Source organism: Limtongia smithiae (genome assembly GCF_038497785.1).
Source record: "Limtongia smithiae strain NRRL Y-17922 unplaced genomic scaffold V1518scaffold_8, whole genome shotgun sequence".
NCBI lineage: Eukaryota > Fungi > Ascomycota > Lipomycetes > Lipomycetales > Lipomycetaceae > Limtongia > Limtongia smithiae.
The window spans coordinates 312,536-327,450 of NW_027117629.1; the positions used below are offsets into that span (position 1 = coordinate 312,536).

Genomic DNA, 14,915 nt, shown 5'->3' on the forward strand with positions numbered 1-14,915 from the left:
GCAGCGTGCTCTTCCACCCAAGACGCGCTGTTCGCCCTCATCAGCTCACTAACCCACCTCCACGTATCACCGCGTTCCACTACTTCCACACCATTTCTCCGCCACCTCTCCGCCGCCTCTCTTGCCTACGACCTCACTTTACACCACACGCAACACAGCACACCAACACGATGTTCCGCGCGCAGAAACGACGCGTGGTAAGCCGTTCCAATGTGAACCTCGGCGCGGAGGTCGGGCGAGAACAAAACTATCCACAGCGCCTGAACTTGTACCTCACGCCGCCGCTTTTGGAAATTACGCTGGATCAGTTTGAGGAATGGGCTATTGACCGGTTACGAGGTGAGTTCCCTAGAGAAGGGAGAGCTGCAGAGAGTGAAGTGTTGACAAGGTAGTCCTGAGTGAGATCGAGACCTGCATATTTTCAAACAGAACGTTCAAACAAATCGAAGCGAGCATCAAGCCGTTACTCGACGAATACCTTCCGCTGGCGCCAAACAGTAGCACCAAAAGCAGCAAACTGCTCGACGACGAGCGTCGGAAAGATCACTACTCCCACTTCATCCTGCGCCTCGCGTTCTGCCGCAGCGAGGAGCTTCGAAGGCGTTTCGTGAAAGCCGAGTCAATTCTCTTCCGCTTGCGGTATACTACTGCGGACGTGTCGGAGCAGCATGCCTTGCTGTCGCAGCATGATTTCGGGTGGACGCAGGTCTTGGAGGACGAGAAGCAGGAGCTTCATGACGCGTTCATCTTTGCGACGGATACCGCGGCCGCGCCGTCGGAGAAATCTGTCACGGGGGAAAGTTATTTCAAAGTCCCCTTTGAACGCGTACCCGAACTTATTGAGAACCGTCGCGTGCTGCTTAAAAACGGCGACGCGTACGTGCCCTCGTCCCTGCAGTTCTCCCTAGTGCTCAGCGAATTCAGCGAGCACCTCGACCGTGCGCTGGAGACCACCGCGCGTGCGCTGCCACGGCTTGATGAGGACGACAGGTTAGTTCCCATCCTCAACCAACTCTCGCGCGGGTTTATTGCACCGGAATACAACCCGGAGAACACGAGCAGCGACTTTGGCGCCAACGGGGCAATCCGCGCAGAGCAGGTTGACGCGCTCGTGCAGCACTTCCCGCTCTGCATGCGCAGCATGCATCAAGCCCTGCGGCGGGATAACCACCTCAAGTACTTTGGCCGCCTACAGTACGGTCTCTTTCTCAAGGGCATTGGTTTGTCCGTCGAGGAGTCGCTGCAGTTCTGGCGGCAGAGCTTCGCAGCGACGACCGGCGAGGACAAGTTCAACAAGGAGTATCGGTATAACATCCGCCACAACTACGGTCTCGAAGGGTCTCGGAATAACTACCGCCCGCAGGGCTGTCAACAGCTTCTCAACTCGAGCGCCCCGGGTCCGAACGATATTCACGGCTGTCCGTACCGTTTCTTTTCTGAAGACCACCTCTCGTCCGCGCTGGGCGAACTCGGGATCCGCGACCGCGGCATGCTTAGCCAGATCAAGATCGATGTGGACAACAAGCAGTATCATGTCGCTTGTACACGCGTGTTTGAGGCGACACACAAGATGCTGCCGCACGTGAAGATGACAGTTGGCACGGGCGTCGGTATGGAAAGTATTACGCATCCGAATTTATATTTTGACCGGAGTTTGCGGATGGCGAGGGAGTCAAAAGCAGCAGAGAAGGTGGAGGGGTAGATATAGATGTAGAAGATAGTGCAAGTATATTATAGCAGAAGAGCGACCCAAATAATGTATGTGTAAACCAAAGCAACGCCTAATATGTCCCACCTACTTTGTGGGAAAGTTTGAGATAAGAGTCTCGTTGTCGTTGGATCCCTTCTGGACGAGAATCTCGTCTTGGACCTCGATTTCCGCGACCGCATCGATCTCGGGGGTCTCGGCTTCGCCGGCGTCCTCGGCGACGAGAAGGTTAAGGATGAGCGCGAGGAAGGCGGTGAGTGCGAAACCGGTCTCCATGATGAGGGTGATGGCATTATAGAAGCCGAGGAGCGCATGGTTGTCGCCGTCGTAGGTGAAGACGTAGTCAAACCAGGTGGGCACGAGGATAGCGCCGACACCGATGGACATGGATGCGGTCAGGACGAAGCGGTTGCGGCGGGTAAAAGGCACGGTGGCGACGATGCGCATGCCGGAGACGGCGACGGAACAGAAGAGGAAGGTGGTCATGCCGCCGAGCACGGAGGAGGGGATGGCGACCAGAGCGGCGGCGAACTTGGAGAAGACGCCCATGATAACGAGGAAAAAGCAGCAGAAGTAGCCGACGGTGCGGTTCGCGCACTTGGTGAGGGAAATGACGCCGTTGTTCTGCGCGAAGGTGGACATGGGAGTCATGGTCATGAGACCGGCGAGAACACCATTGAAGCCGTCGGCGAGGACACCGCCCTGGATACGGGACTCGTATTCGCGGCCAGAAACCTCGAGGCGCGAGACGTCGCAGGTAGCAGTGATGTCGCCGATGGCCTCCATCATGAGCACGAGGTAGACGGCGAGCATAGGTAAGACCACTGGCGCGTATAGAGATAACTTGAACGTGTGTACCCAGATAAAAGTTACAGCGGGAGCGATGTCGATGGTACTCTTGTCAAAGTATCCACAGGCACCGGCGACGATGCAGCCGACAAGAAGGCCCATGACGACAGCGCAGGACTGCATGATGGGAGAGCCGAACTTCTCGCAGAGGATGATGGTGACAAAGACGAGAAAACCAAGACCAATGAATTCCGCGGAGCCCCAGGCCAGTGCGTGAGGCGCGTCGTTGCTGGGGCAGAGAATGTAGTCTCCGGTAGTAGGCCGGCCCATGCAGGAGCCGCTGCCGCCAGCCCAGTCCTCGAAGCCGGTCTCGATGAGGTGGACACCGATGAGTAGCACAGTCGGCCCGGTGACGATCGGGGGGAAGACCTTCTGAAGGATCTTCGGCGGGGTAAAGGATAGCAGGATTTCAAAGAGCGCACAGATGCAGGTGGTGCCGATGAGAGCTCCGTATCCGTCGGGGCAGGGGAGCTTGTTGCCCGCATCATCGGTGGGGCAGTAGCCGTTGGTGTACATCTGGGAGAACGCGCCCGAGGCGACGGGGATTGTCGCGAAGGAGGTGCCGACGACGGAGATAAGGCCGGTTCCGAGGTAGTAGGGGGATTTGTAGAAGTGGAAGCGGGTGATCTGGATGGAGGAGAGGAGGCCGCAGCAGATGAGCGCGGCGGAGACGAGGTACTGCTGGCCCTCGGTGTCGAGGTTCGCGCCAGAGGTGCCGGAGAGAATGAGCGCGGGGGATACGACACCAGCAAGCATGGCAAGAGAGTGTTGGAAGCCGAGAACAATGGCGAGCACCGTCGGCATCTTGTCGTTAAGCCCAAAGAAAGGACCCGACTTCTGGTCGCGTTTGATGAAGGGGATCTTAGGAGTGAAGAGGTAGGCGTAGTCGTAGTCGCCTAGCCAGCCGTCGCGGGTCAGCAGACGGTGCCTCAAGCGGGCTGCAAGAGTGGGTTGTGTGCGCTCGGCGGGGTGAGCGAGGTCGCCGGGGTGCGCGACGGCCTTGTCGTCGTACTCGATGTCAGAGCGGGGTGAGATGGCCATGGCTGATGAGGATGGAGCTGATGGGGAACGAAAATACGGGGCCACGCGGGGGGTAATATAGTACCTGGTGCGCGCGGCGAGGTGAAGTTTTTCTTCGCCATATTGGCGTGGTGCGCTGCAGATGGGAAGCTGGCGGGCTCGTCCGCTGACGATGCGGCGACGTGCGAGCAGAGAGACAATGGAAACGCCACCGCTCTCAGGCCTCAGGGGTCGTCGCTCTACATTTCAGCTCTCTGCTTGCTGATACTTGGCTCCTCTTCTCTGCACTTCTGCTACTGCTGCTGCTCAACTAGTGCTCTGGCTGCGTCGTCATTCGCCTACCAGATCCCAAGTAACGTGGACGGTGGTGCATGGCCATGGAGGGCATGCGGGCGGCCCGTGGGCTCGCACAACCTTAACCGCGCAGAGGCCTTCTCCGAGCTCGGGGCTGCTCCGCGTTCCAGAACGCGCCTCACGCGACTAACTTTCCCGCCTCCTCAACTAACCATGGCCCTCGCCAACGCTCTCCTCCTTCGGCCTCGCGCGGCCCTCGACCTCGCCGCTCTCTACGCCCACATCAGCGCCGCACTCAGTGCCGCTCCCGCGACTCGCGACAACCGACCGTCCGCCGCCGCAGTAGACCACCGCTACCTGGACGCACCCGATCGCGACGCCCTACGCGCGCGCTCCTCCGCGGGTCGCCCCAGTACGCTCCCGCTGATCCTGGTCGAGTGCGATACGCGCGACTGCATTGACTGGGCCCCTCGCCTGATGCGGCTGCAGACCTTGTGAGTGAGTCCCGCAATAGTCTCTATCGACTCGTGAGTCGCGCCGCGGCAGACAGACGTTGCACGCTGGCTGTTCCATTATTTGATAAACCTAAGTTCCAAGACTTCGCACGGAGCTGACCGCTCAACTCTGCAGACTCCTCAACCAGTTTCCAGGGTCTTCTCCTATCGTCCTCATCCCGGTGCCGACCTGGCCTGACTCCGCCGAAGACCACAGTGGCAAATACGCCGACTACGAATCAAAAACGCGGACAGCCCTGACAGCGAATGGTCGTCACCTGCTCGCCAGCGCGGAAGATCTGACGACCGCCGTGATTCGAACCGCAAGCTGCGCGCGCACCCCGCTTGGTGACTTCGGTACTCCCTTTTCTTAGCCTAGTCTTACGGCCCGATTACGCTAATTCAAACAGAGACAAACCTTCTCCAGCAGACCTTCGTTTCGATCGCAGACATTTCGCGGCGCTGTAGCGCGCTGGCAGATGCGCTGGATCTCCAGCGAGCCATCATCGACGTCAGCGGTTCACCATCTGCTGACGAACAGCCTGAACTGTCCAATCTCGTGTTCTTAGACCCCTCAGCTCTCTCAGATCTCGCCCAGTTTTGGGAGAATGACTATGTGTTGGAGGAGTAGACCCTTGTACGTTTGCTACACTCTGGAGATGACCAGTTAGCTATCCAGCCCTTGCGCCGTGCGTAAAAATGAAAACTGCTTTTCCTTCGCGATGAACTCATGTTGGCAGTTCCTCTGCTCTTTCTGGCAAGGTGTCACGCGTGTTGAGAACACTCCGTCTGGTGGAGTGGCACAGGACAACAACAATAGTCGTCGGACATGCCCGACGCCCGCTAATCCCAAGCCTTCCTATCTCGTTCTCTTCCAGGCTGCCCTCTATATTTATTATCTTTCTTGGCGCCCGTCAAGTATCCCTTTAGTTTGCTTATCTCTCAAAAAAAACTATCATATCGGCTTGTTTCCGTGTCTCGTGCCTCCCTGCCGGATACGGCGCACATGTTTGCGAAATCCAAAGGAGCCGCTCTTCATTTAACGTTTGGCACGTGGCTGATTTTTCAGCGCGGGGCAGCGGCTAACGCCGTTTCCCGGTTGCGCGGCGTCCGTGCTTCGCTCAGCCCCTGACTGCGGGCTAGGTTTGCACTGCTTCGTGCTTGCTCTGGAGCTGCATCATGACGCGATTGGTCCGCGACCTTGAACTTTATGGGAGTCATGTGGGTGAAAATATTTCACGGTGCTGTGCCGCACTGCGCAACCGATATTGGTTGGCGGACACAGGTTCGTAGCCGGAGCGGAAGGTGGATAAAGTATACATGAAGCGTGATGTTCAGCTCAGGTAACCTCCGCCGCTTCCCTGAAACGGATGCTGATGCGCGTGCGGACAGAAGCAAAAAAGCTTGTAAGGTGGTTACACTCTATTTGATTTCTGTGGCATGCTTCTGTGCTGTCAGCCGATTTGTCAGACCAACGCGGCGCATGTTCAGAGAAAAATTGCTACTTTGCTCTCCAACTACTCTGAATAGTTTCATACTACCTTTGCCACCGCAGTTTGACTTTGGCGATGCTCTGCATCAGCATGGATCTCATTGTCAAGTTTCGTCGGCCCGAATGCAAAAGTGTTTTTTTTTCCTTTGGCATAGTCGCCTACGACGGCTCTAGCTCGCAGGAACAAGTCACACTCTACCGTCTCCTGACAGCTGGTTGTCAGAGAGGTTGTTCAACTTCATGAACTTTAGACTGAGTCTTCTCGATATTCGTCACGATCCGCCCTGCGCGAGTGCCAAGATAAATAGGCTGCTCCGTCATTGCTACCATCTGCGCAATTTCTGCACCGACTGCGTACGGCAGGCTGTCCGCACTTGAAGACTCTCGATAGTCCCAAGGGCAACATAAAGGTATGCTACGTGCACCTTAAGCATGCCAACGGCTTGTTACAGAGTGCAAATATATTTGCGGACAGTAATGTGCGTACAGTCACGACAAGTGCCACGTCGTCAATCCAGGGAAGAGGACAGTCGTCACGTACGCGTACGTCATCTTCGACGGGACGTGATTCGCTTGCATGTCTCTCCGGAATCGACTCACGAATTTAACAGTCGAACCCTGTAGGGCCGCACATCTGAGATTCTGTAATTACATACATAGTCTTCTCTGCGTCACCTCGTCAAATGCTGTACGTTTCTCCGTAGTAAATCATAGCAGCTTTCATCCAGGAGGACAGAACGCTTGGCTCTACGTCGCCGGGTCTTCGCAACAATGGCACCCAAGACTATCAAGGCACCCGTACAAATAATTTCGCTGGATACAGCGTATAATGTTAGTTAACAATCTACTAACTTATATTAAGCGTATCCTGGACAACAAATCTACTAACAATAGCCATTTGGACGGCCTCATATTATGGCTCCGCGCCTCCGCCGCTAGTAGCCTGCCGAACTTCCGTGTTAACCACATAAATCATCTTTCTTTGTGGTACCCGGCGATAAACCTCCGGTCACTTCATTGGTAAATCGTTTAGTAGAATCATAATCGCTTTCGCTCACAGTGTCAATAAGAGGCATTCCGGTGAAATACATCGACGAGTTGAAATGTGTTTCATCACAAAAATTGTTTATCATCTTGCCTCGAAGTAGCGAGGCAGGACAGAAATTGGCTCCGTCAATAGACTCGTCTGTCTTTGCACTGCTGAATGACTGTGCCAATCGATCGAAACCTGTGCTATCCATAATAGACAAAATACTCGGTGACATTAAATTTTCTGCAGCTTCACCGCAATGCACTTTTGTCAAATCAAAATCATATCTCTCTTGGTATGTTGTATCCACAAACTGATTTTTGTTAACGTCGTTGTTATATGAAGTACACACATGAACCGGAAAGTTATCACTAGCAGTTTCATAGGCACGAGTAAACGAAGACAGCAGATCTCGTGTTCTATCTGACAACGCGCTCATCTTGTTGTGGGGATTCTCACATTCTGTCACTTGTAGCTGCATTGTGGCATTCTGTCTCGGCGTCAAAGCATTAAATCTAATTGGAGTATCATCATTTGGATCAAAAGATTCATCCTCTGAATCTCTCAGAAAATTATTAAATGCGGCTGCATGTACACTTGTCGCAGCCATTGCAGTGATATCGCAATAAACGACTTCAAGCCCCATCCAGTCATTAGCCGAGCCTTGATCTGCCAAGTCATCGGGATAAGTAAGAAACAAAGAACAATTTCGGGTTCCCTCGGCTGACACGCTCATTTTGCGGTGTGGTGTCTCGTATGCTGAGTTTTGTAGTTGCATGTCGTCACTCTGATTCGTTTCAAGATTATGGCCCTCAGAAGGCCAAGAATATTTCTGGAAGTACGCTTCGAGTTCTCCATTGATATTGCAAAATTGGTCATCGGGGCCAATAAGTGAAATGTTCTCGTCTAGTGTTTTCCAGCTGTTACCTTCGTAGCCCGCGCTTATAGCCAGGTTCTTCTTCCTCTTGCGAGAGATTTTGGATCGTCTTGCTTCTTTGATCAGATATTCGTTCGCAATTATCGTTTCTTCTGGCGTCAATGCTTCACCGTCGCGACTCTTCTTCTGTAGATACTTTCCGCCCATATGATTCGGAGCCCGAGTTCGCCGAGGCAGTGACATCGCCAATCAGCATTCAGAACACTTTGCATATGACGGCGGCTTAAGTAGCGAAATAACTTCTGGAGCAGCGTATGATCAAATAAAATACGCTCTCAATAAGGACACCACTTGCAGACGTATAAAGAAGCTTGAGATCTTATAGTTCAAGAAAGCAACAGAGATCAGGCGAAAATACGCCGGGAGGGGGGAGGAGGGTATGCGAACATACATCCTAATATCAGTAAGCCGCCGGGTTAGCTAGAAGCGTACGCAATGTTATGATCGAAGTGAGAGTGCGCAAAAATTCATGCCGTCCAATCACATTCGCATATCGCACAGTAACGAAAACGATACTAATGCGATGCTGTGTGGAGTGGGTATCAACAGCGTACTAGCACCGTAATTCCGTACTCCGTAATTTTTGTACGCAATAATGCCCACATGCTTGCGCAATGATAGGTGGAATGGCGGGAGTAAAACCAGTTTGATTTGCGTACAGATCACCGCTGTCGATAGTGCTTGCAAGGTCCGCCGATCTCGACCCGTCATTATACATGCTGGTAATGACGCCGTAGCGGGCTAAACTCCCATAGGCCAGACGCATCTGTTAGCTGTTCTCTACTGTCACGCATGCTATACAATTAGTATGACCGAGAGGAAATCGCGAGATAGGCGTCTAGATGACTATAAGGACATTGCGAAGCTGAATGATACACATGTCTTGACTTCGAAGTCGTCCTGACCATTGCGAGATTCTGTTATCTCAAGCATGCACCCTACGCTCTGCATGTTCCTCGTCTTCGCTACAAATCTCTGGTGTCAACGCAGTACTCCGTTAAAAAATGATAACTGATGCGGGTATATGCAGCCAAATGACGACTCCAAGGATCTCCGGTTTGCAGCCAAATTACCGGCGGTGCGCAATCTGCTAACAGGTTATATTATAGATATAAGCGATCTGTCATATGCGAAGCAACTAAGACAAATATATTCTGCAAAGATGCTGTCCTCATTGAAGTGCTACTGTATGGCAAGGCGCTCGACAACAGTCTAAATTCTAACGTTTAGAAGCAATCAGCACGCAGCCGCGTCTCACATCAGTTTACGCCTCCATGGACGATCAGAAGTCGGCGCATTCACTGTATGTACGGTTAGCTTAATCAAGCGTTCACAGGCTCTATACGTTGCAGCAGGCGATGTATGTTATGCGTCGCAGAACGGATAGTTAAGTTGCTGGCGAGGTGCCGACCGCTGACCTGTGACTATTTGAATATGACACTACTTTTCCATTGCATGAAATACGTCGCCAGTGGCTAATCGCTCTATATTTGGAAACAATACGTCTCAGTCGCGCGGCGAAACGTACTCGTGCGCACCAAGTACCAAGATCGCTGACACGAACATGTCTTGGAGTAAGACTAACGGTTGAATTTGCACTGGCGTTGCGAAACAAATGCCGTTTATCTAATTGCTCCAACTCTGTACTAAGTCTGAAGTAGCATAAGTGGCTTCGCATATCAGCTGCACGAACAACCACGCTCTGCGGTGGACAACGCGGAGGGGTGTGTATTACGCTGGGAGTTGGGAGCTAGCTATTCAGGAGAGAGGAACGCGCGTCCTGGCAGTCAATTCCCCCAGCGCCCTGCTGAACTTGGCACTTCCTGAAGCCACTCCCAGATCTGTCTGTCCGACGCAGCATGAGCACTGACGACGCGCTCTGGCTCTCCCAGTCGCTGCACCACATTCAATAGTCCGCCGCCAGAATGACGCGTGTCGTAGACGCGTCGCCACAGCGCCCACACACAGCTTTACCCCCTCTTCCCCAGTGGGTGCTTAGCCTTACTCTTCTACTCCTCGTCATTCTCCCCCGCATCACTTCCGCAGTGCATAATCATCCCCGCAGCAATGTTCTACCACGCGACTACGCTTCTCGCGATTACTATGTCATCGAGATTCCAGGGGAGGATAGTTTAGACGCCGTAACTGCGTTTGGCGAGAATACTGGTCTGCGGTTTGAAGAGCGTATCGGCAGTCTACAGGACCTATACCTTTTCTCTGCACCAAAGACAAAAAAGAATTCCGCAGATGACGAAGACCTCACGCTGCTACGTCGTGAGCTCAGCAAGCGGAGTCTGAGTGGTCGCAATTATCTGGAGAAATTACATACGAAGAAGCTCGTCAAGCGACTCCCAGTGTCCGCGGCAGATAGCTGGGATGATAAAGCGTCGTTAGTAGCGAGCGCGGTCAATATCCAGGACCCAGAGTTCAAGCTGCAGTGGCATCTACTGAATCGCGAGCAGTCCGGCCATGATCTGAATGTTTCGGCCGTCTGGCTTCAGAGTATGTGCTGCGTGCGCTGTTGTTGATTGTTGAATATGCTAACGCAGAGTACAGATATCATTGGTAAAGATGTAGTGACAGCAATTGTTGACGACGGTCTTGACTTCGAAAGCGATGATCTGAAAGATAGTTTTGTACGCTCTCTCTTATTGCGTGATATTGCCTCAGCTAACAGATGTAACTAGTTTGCCAAGGGATCATACGACTTCAATGATGCTTCACCGTTACCGAAACCAGTACTTGCCGACGACAGGCACGGCACACGATGTGCCGGTGAGATTGCCGCTACCAAGAATGAGGTGTGCGGCGTCGGTGTGGCATATGGCTCCAAAGTCTCGGGAATTCGGATTCTGTCCAAAGAGATTTCTGACGCGGACGAAGCTATCGCGTTGAACTACGCCATGGAGGACAACGACATCTACTCCTGCAGCTGGGGTCCGGCAGATGACGGACAAGAAGTTGGCGGCCCTGGACCGCTAATTCAGAAGGCGTTTATCAACGGCGTACAGAATGGGCGGAGCGGGAAGGGCAGTGTATTCGTCTTTGCGTCCGGAAATGGCGCTGGAAACGGGGATAACTGCAACTATGACGGGTATACAAACAGCATCTTCACGATCACCGTCGGTGCGATCGATCGCGAGGATAATCACCCGTACTACTCCGAAGACTGCGCGGCATTGCTGGTCGTTACGTACTCATCTGGGGCGGGTGCTCATATACATACCACAGATGTCGGGAAACGTAAGTGTACTGCCGAGCATGGCGGCACATCAGCGGCAGCGCCACTCGCTGCTGGCGTGCTTGCGCTCGTGCTATCTGTTCGTCCAGACCTTACTTGGAGAGATGTGCAGTATCTGCTCATCGATACGGCTCTGCCGATACGGAACGATGACGCGATACTGCAGACGACCGCTCTCGGCAAGGAGTACTCGCACAGATACGGATACGGCAAGATTGACGCGTATGCGATTGTTGAGCGCGCAAAAACATGGGAGCTGGTTAAGCCGCAAACATGGTATGATTCTCCTGCAGTTGTGTTGAATCAGAAGATACCGCAAGGCTCGCAGACCGGAGTCACATCGTTCATTGACGTCGACGCGAGCGCGCTTGCCGCTGCCAACCTCGCGCGTGCTGAACACGTTCAGATCAAGGTCACGATATACCATCAGCGGCGTGGGCAAGTATCGGTCAAGCTGCTGAGTCCGACGGGCGTTGTCTCGTTACTTGCGCCGGGACGCGTGCTCGACATGTCGAAAGAAGGGTTCACTGACTGGACATTCACGAGTGTTGCGCATTGGGGCGATGCCGGTATCGGCCGGTGGACATTGACGGTGCAGGACGAGACGGCTGATGCGCACTCGGGTGTGGTTGTGCAGTGGCAGATGCGAATGTGGGGCGAAGCGCAAGATGCGAGCAAGGCGGTGAAGTATTCGTTCGAAGACTTGGAGCAGCATGCTGGTAGCCCAGCACCTGCTTCTGGTAATCACGATACACCGGACGCGCCGGATGATGGGAAGGTGGATCAACAAAAGGCGAATCCGTTTAAGGTGTGGTGGGATCTTCTCGGTATTGGAGCAGGTGTGAACAATTAATGGGCATATATAGTAGTTAATTATCTGGTTTGCATATTTTATACCAGGAGTATTTTATAGACAGGCATTATTTCGTGAATATATTAAGCAAACACGCTTGCGAGCTTCTGTGTAGCGTCGTCGTCGCCGTCGAGCACGGCATCAGTGAATGCCCTGTATTCCTGCTGGCGTTTGGCCATGTCCAGGAATATCTTGTACTTGACTTCAAGCAGCCGAATGTCCTTGACGTCGGAGGTCGGATACACAACGGTTCCCTGCCCGCTCATGCGCTTCATGATGTCCCACAGGTTGTCCGTGAAGCCCTGTTCGTCCGCGGTGGAGGCCTTGGCACCGAGCATCGCCGCACCGAGGACGACGGCAGCGTCGATATATTTGGGGATGACAACTGGCATGCCGGTACAGGACGCCATGAAGGATGTGAGCACAGGGTTGCGGCATTGACCGCCGGAGAGGAAGATGCTGGTGATGCTGTGGCCGGAGTCGTTCAAGGTGGTGATGATGTGGCGGGTTTGCAGGCCGATGAATTCGACGGCTGCGAGGTAGGACAGCGCGAGAGCTTCAACGGACACGTCGAAGGAGAGGCCGATGACGGCACCTTTCATCTTTTCAGAGGCGATGGGCGAGCGGTTGCCGTGCAAGTCGCCGTAGAAGTAGTAGTGCTTGATAAGATACTCGAGCGAGTGCGCGCCGGCCGCCTTGCGCATGTCCTCGAGCAGGTTGTTCAGGTATTCAAAAATAGACATGCCGGCCGCGGCGGCGAGCTTGCGGGCTTCAGCGCTGGCGGGGTGCGAGGAAATGACGTGTGCGAGCAACGCGCCCGTTGCGGACTGGCCGCCCTCAGCCATCCAGTAACTCGGCAGCAGCACGTCGCGGTATGGGCCCCAGATGCCCGGGACAAAGACACTCTTGTTGGTGACTGCGAGGTGGCATGTGCTGGTGCCAGCCACTGCTGCAAGACGGTGCGTCGCGGTGTCGAGGTCGCTCTCGGATTTGTCGACGCAGTCGGCGTGCCATTCGGGATCGGTGACTTGTGCTGCGACGGTGCCGATCCAGCCCGCGTACGCGTCAATTACGCCGCTGCCGACGGCGGTGCCAGGGACGAGACCGAGCTCCTCGGCGGCGGCGGGGAGAAGGCCGCCTAGATACTCACCGGCGGAGAGGATTGTGCCGTTGATGCCTAGAACCCCGCCGATGCGGCGGAAGTCGTCCTCGATGAGCTCAGGGAGGTCGATTGCCTCGAGGAAGTCCGCAGACCAGCCCTTCATGCTGCCGTCCACGCCCATGGGGACGTAGCCCTGCTTGCACACGGCGGAGCAGAACGACCGCGTTTCCTTCTTCGTCGCGCGGTGGGTGAGGAAGTCTGCGAGGTCGTAGAACTTGCATTTGCTGAACATACCTTCTGGCATGTTGTTCTTGAGCCATTTCACCTTGGGCACCTCCATCTCAATCGACATCTGCCCGCCGACATACTTGAGCACACTGTGGCCAGTCGCGTTAATCTCGGCAGTCTCGTCGGGACACCGGTGGTCCATCCACAAGACAATGTTCTGGCTCGCGTCGCTAAAGTCCGGACCGACGGCGACGGGCGAGTCGTCGGCCTCGCTGATGACGACGAGGGAGCAGGTCGCGTCGAAACCGATGCCCTTCACGCTCGCGGGGTCTATCGAGCCCATGGCCAGCGCTGCTTTCACCGCGACACAGCATGCGGCCCAGATGTCGTCGGAGGATTGGTTCTGGTTTTGTCAGCGGAGGACACGCCCACCTGGCAGGTGGAGACACCACGTACGTAGAAATCTGGCTTGGGATTCCACTGCTTGATGTCCTCGGTCGCCAGGCCAACGATGTCGCCCTTTGAGTCGATGATGCACGCGCGCGCGCTGCCGGTGCCGACATCGATGCCGATGTAATGCGACATGTCGACAGACGTGTGAGTGGTAGGGTGTTCTTCGTTCTTCAGAAGCAGCTGTCCGGATAAGTTTTTGTTGCAAAGGACACTCGTGCGTTTTACAAGGTCAGTGCCATTTTGCAATGGACACCAGCTTCGACGCTGCGTTCATTGAGCGAGTCTCGTCGGTCTCCTCTACGATCAGCTGCTGCCTGGACGCAGCCGTGATGCTGCCTGGATATGCTATGCTAGACGAAGAAGTCGAAGTCGCATGCATGGATAGTCTCTGTACGCACTGCGCTATCGTGTGTCCAGAAGGGGCAGCCTAGTCTCGTAGGTTTGAAGATTACCCGGCTGCTGTCAGGGCGCCTTGCCCCTGGCGCAGAGCCAGTAGCCATGTTCGCGGCGTGCACCCCTTCTACGATCACAACTTCCTCAGCATGGACATAGCTTGGGATGGCAGCCCTCGGCCGTCCCGGTTCTATCGCACCGCGGACACTGCAGCCGCCATCGCGAGGAGCAGGCGCGCTGCTGTTGCACCGTACGACGGCGCGGCCAATCGTTAACGCGGCCGTTTGCTCCTAGCACGCCGAACCGAGTTGCCGGTTCGCGGCCGCGTTGACGAACCAGGCAGCCGCTGGCTCCAAGAGGCGCGAAACCGGTTTAATGTCGGAAGATTGAAAGCCGAGTGCGCAGAGTGTGGGCGGGCCGAGCAGCAGCTAACCGGCGCAGGCTCGGGTTTGGCGCCAGCCGCCTGCTCCCCGCTCTGCCTGTCCAGACAGGCGGGCTGTCTGGCACAGGCGGCCTGGCTGGCGCTGAAGATGGCAGCTGTGCTAGATATGCGCGCACGCGGAGGACCGGCGCAGCCAATCCACGCAGAAACCGCGGTCGGAAGGGCTCCGGCGGATCGACGGAGTGGGCGAATGGGGCGCGGGAGCGGGCAAGACGGGGAAGGAGGACGAGGAGCGCAGTCACGAGAGGCGATTGGCCGAAGCGGACGGGCGGCCAGCTGCGGCCGCGCAGACCGGCGGGGTTGTGGCGTAAGCGCAGCTTCATAGCCGCAGTTACGCCGCAAGTGCTCGCGCGCTGCGAGGGACGGGAAATGTCGGTGG

At 55.0% G+C, this 14,915-nt stretch overlaps 6 protein-coding genes across 6 annotated transcripts; 3 read left to right on the plus strand and 3 right to left on the minus strand.

Moving 5' to 3' along the window:
• The first annotated feature begins 50 nt into the window (after nucleotides 1–50).
• V1518DRAFT_385130 (eukaryotic and archaeal DNA primase, large subunit-domain-containing protein) lies at nucleotides 51–1,793 on the plus strand. The gene is made up of 2 exons (XM_066901690.1): nucleotides 51–339; nucleotides 393–1,793. Exons 1-2 carry the CDS (start codon nucleotides 171–173, stop codon nucleotides 1,700–1,702), a joined length of 1,479 nt encoding a protein of 492 aa, XP_066758742.1. The 5' UTR covers nucleotides 51–170; the 3' UTR covers nucleotides 1,703–1,793.
• V1518DRAFT_418732 (permease family-domain-containing protein) lies at nucleotides 1,706–3,760 on the minus strand. The gene has a single exon (XM_066904607.1). The coding sequence runs from the start codon at nucleotides 3,596–3,598 to the stop codon at nucleotides 1,796–1,798; it is 1,803 nt and encodes a 600-aa protein (XP_066758743.1). The 5' UTR covers nucleotides 3,599–3,760; the 3' UTR covers nucleotides 1,706–1,795.
• Nucleotides 3,761–4,084: 324 nt separating this feature from the next.
• On the plus strand, nucleotides 4,085–5,132 carry V1518DRAFT_434004 (uncharacterized protein; the record flags this gene model as incomplete). The annotated part of the gene is made up of 3 exons (XM_066906239.1): nucleotides 4,085–4,365; nucleotides 4,502–4,722; nucleotides 4,776–5,132. The coding sequence occupies 3 exons, from the start codon at nucleotides 4,085–4,087 to the stop codon at nucleotides 4,994–4,996; spliced, it is 723 nt and encodes a 240-aa protein (XP_066758744.1). The 3' UTR covers nucleotides 4,997–5,132.
• Nucleotides 5,133–6,648: 1,516 nt separating this feature from the next.
• On the minus strand, nucleotides 6,649–8,127 carry V1518DRAFT_314612 (uncharacterized protein). The gene has a single exon (XM_066901123.1). It carries the CDS (start codon nucleotides 8,005–8,007, stop codon nucleotides 6,817–6,819), a length of 1,191 nt encoding a protein of 396 aa, XP_066758745.1. The 5' UTR covers nucleotides 8,008–8,127; the 3' UTR covers nucleotides 6,649–6,816.
• Nucleotides 8,128–9,626: 1,499 nt separating this feature from the next.
• V1518DRAFT_313840 (peptidase S8/S53 domain-containing protein) lies at nucleotides 9,627–11,960 on the plus strand. The gene is made up of 3 exons (XM_066901121.1): nucleotides 9,627–10,326; nucleotides 10,381–10,460; nucleotides 10,512–11,960. Exons 1-3 carry the CDS (start codon nucleotides 9,750–9,752, stop codon nucleotides 11,916–11,918), a joined length of 2,064 nt encoding a protein of 687 aa, XP_066758746.1. The 5' UTR covers nucleotides 9,627–9,749; the 3' UTR covers nucleotides 11,919–11,960.
• Nucleotides 11,922–14,291, minus strand: V1518DRAFT_418744 (uncharacterized protein). The gene is made up of 2 exons (XM_066904608.1): nucleotides 13,705–14,291; nucleotides 11,922–13,651 (listed from the first exon to the last, which is right to left on the minus strand). The coding sequence occupies exons 1-2, from the start codon at nucleotides 13,831–13,833 to the stop codon at nucleotides 12,002–12,004; spliced, it is 1,779 nt and encodes a 592-aa protein (XP_066758747.1). The 5' UTR covers nucleotides 13,834–14,291; the 3' UTR covers nucleotides 11,922–12,001.
• Between the last annotated feature and the right edge of the window lie 624 nt (nucleotides 14,292–14,915).

Bases quoted from the DNA above. Each gene is read 5' to 3' on its own strand.
- V1518DRAFT_385130 (XM_066901690.1), top strand. From the start codon at position 171: ATGTTCCGCGCGCAGAAACGACGCGTGGTAAGCCGTTCCAATGTGAAC. The intron at 340-392 runs GTGAGTTCCCTA...TTGACAAGGTAG, and splicing joins GGCTATTGACCGGTTACGAG to TCCTGAGTGAGATCGAGACC.
- V1518DRAFT_418732 (XM_066904607.1), bottom strand. From the start codon at position 3,598: ATGGCCATCTCACCCCGCTCTGACATCGAGTACGACGACAAGGCCGTC.
- V1518DRAFT_314612 (XM_066901123.1), bottom strand. From the start codon at position 8,007: ATGTCACTGCCTCGGCGAACTCGGGCTCCGAATCATATGGGCGGAAAG.
- V1518DRAFT_313840 (XM_066901121.1), top strand. From the start codon at position 9,750: ATGACGCGTGTCGTAGACGCGTCGCCACAGCGCCCACACACAGCTTTA. The intron at 10,327-10,380 runs GTATGTGCTGCG...CGCAGAGTACAG, and splicing joins TTCGGCCGTCTGGCTTCAGA to ATATCATTGGTAAAGATGTA. The intron at 10,461-10,511 runs GTACGCTCTCTC...AGATGTAACTAG, and splicing joins ATGATCTGAAAGATAGTTTT to TTTGCCAAGGGATCATACGA.
- V1518DRAFT_418744 (XM_066904608.1), bottom strand. From the start codon at position 13,833: ATGTCGCATTACATCGGCATCGATGTCGGCACCGGCAGCGCGCGCGCG. The intron at 13,652-13,704 runs GTACGTGGTGTC...TGACAAAACCAG, and splicing joins ATCCCAAGCCAGATTTCTAC to AACCAATCCTCCGACGACAT.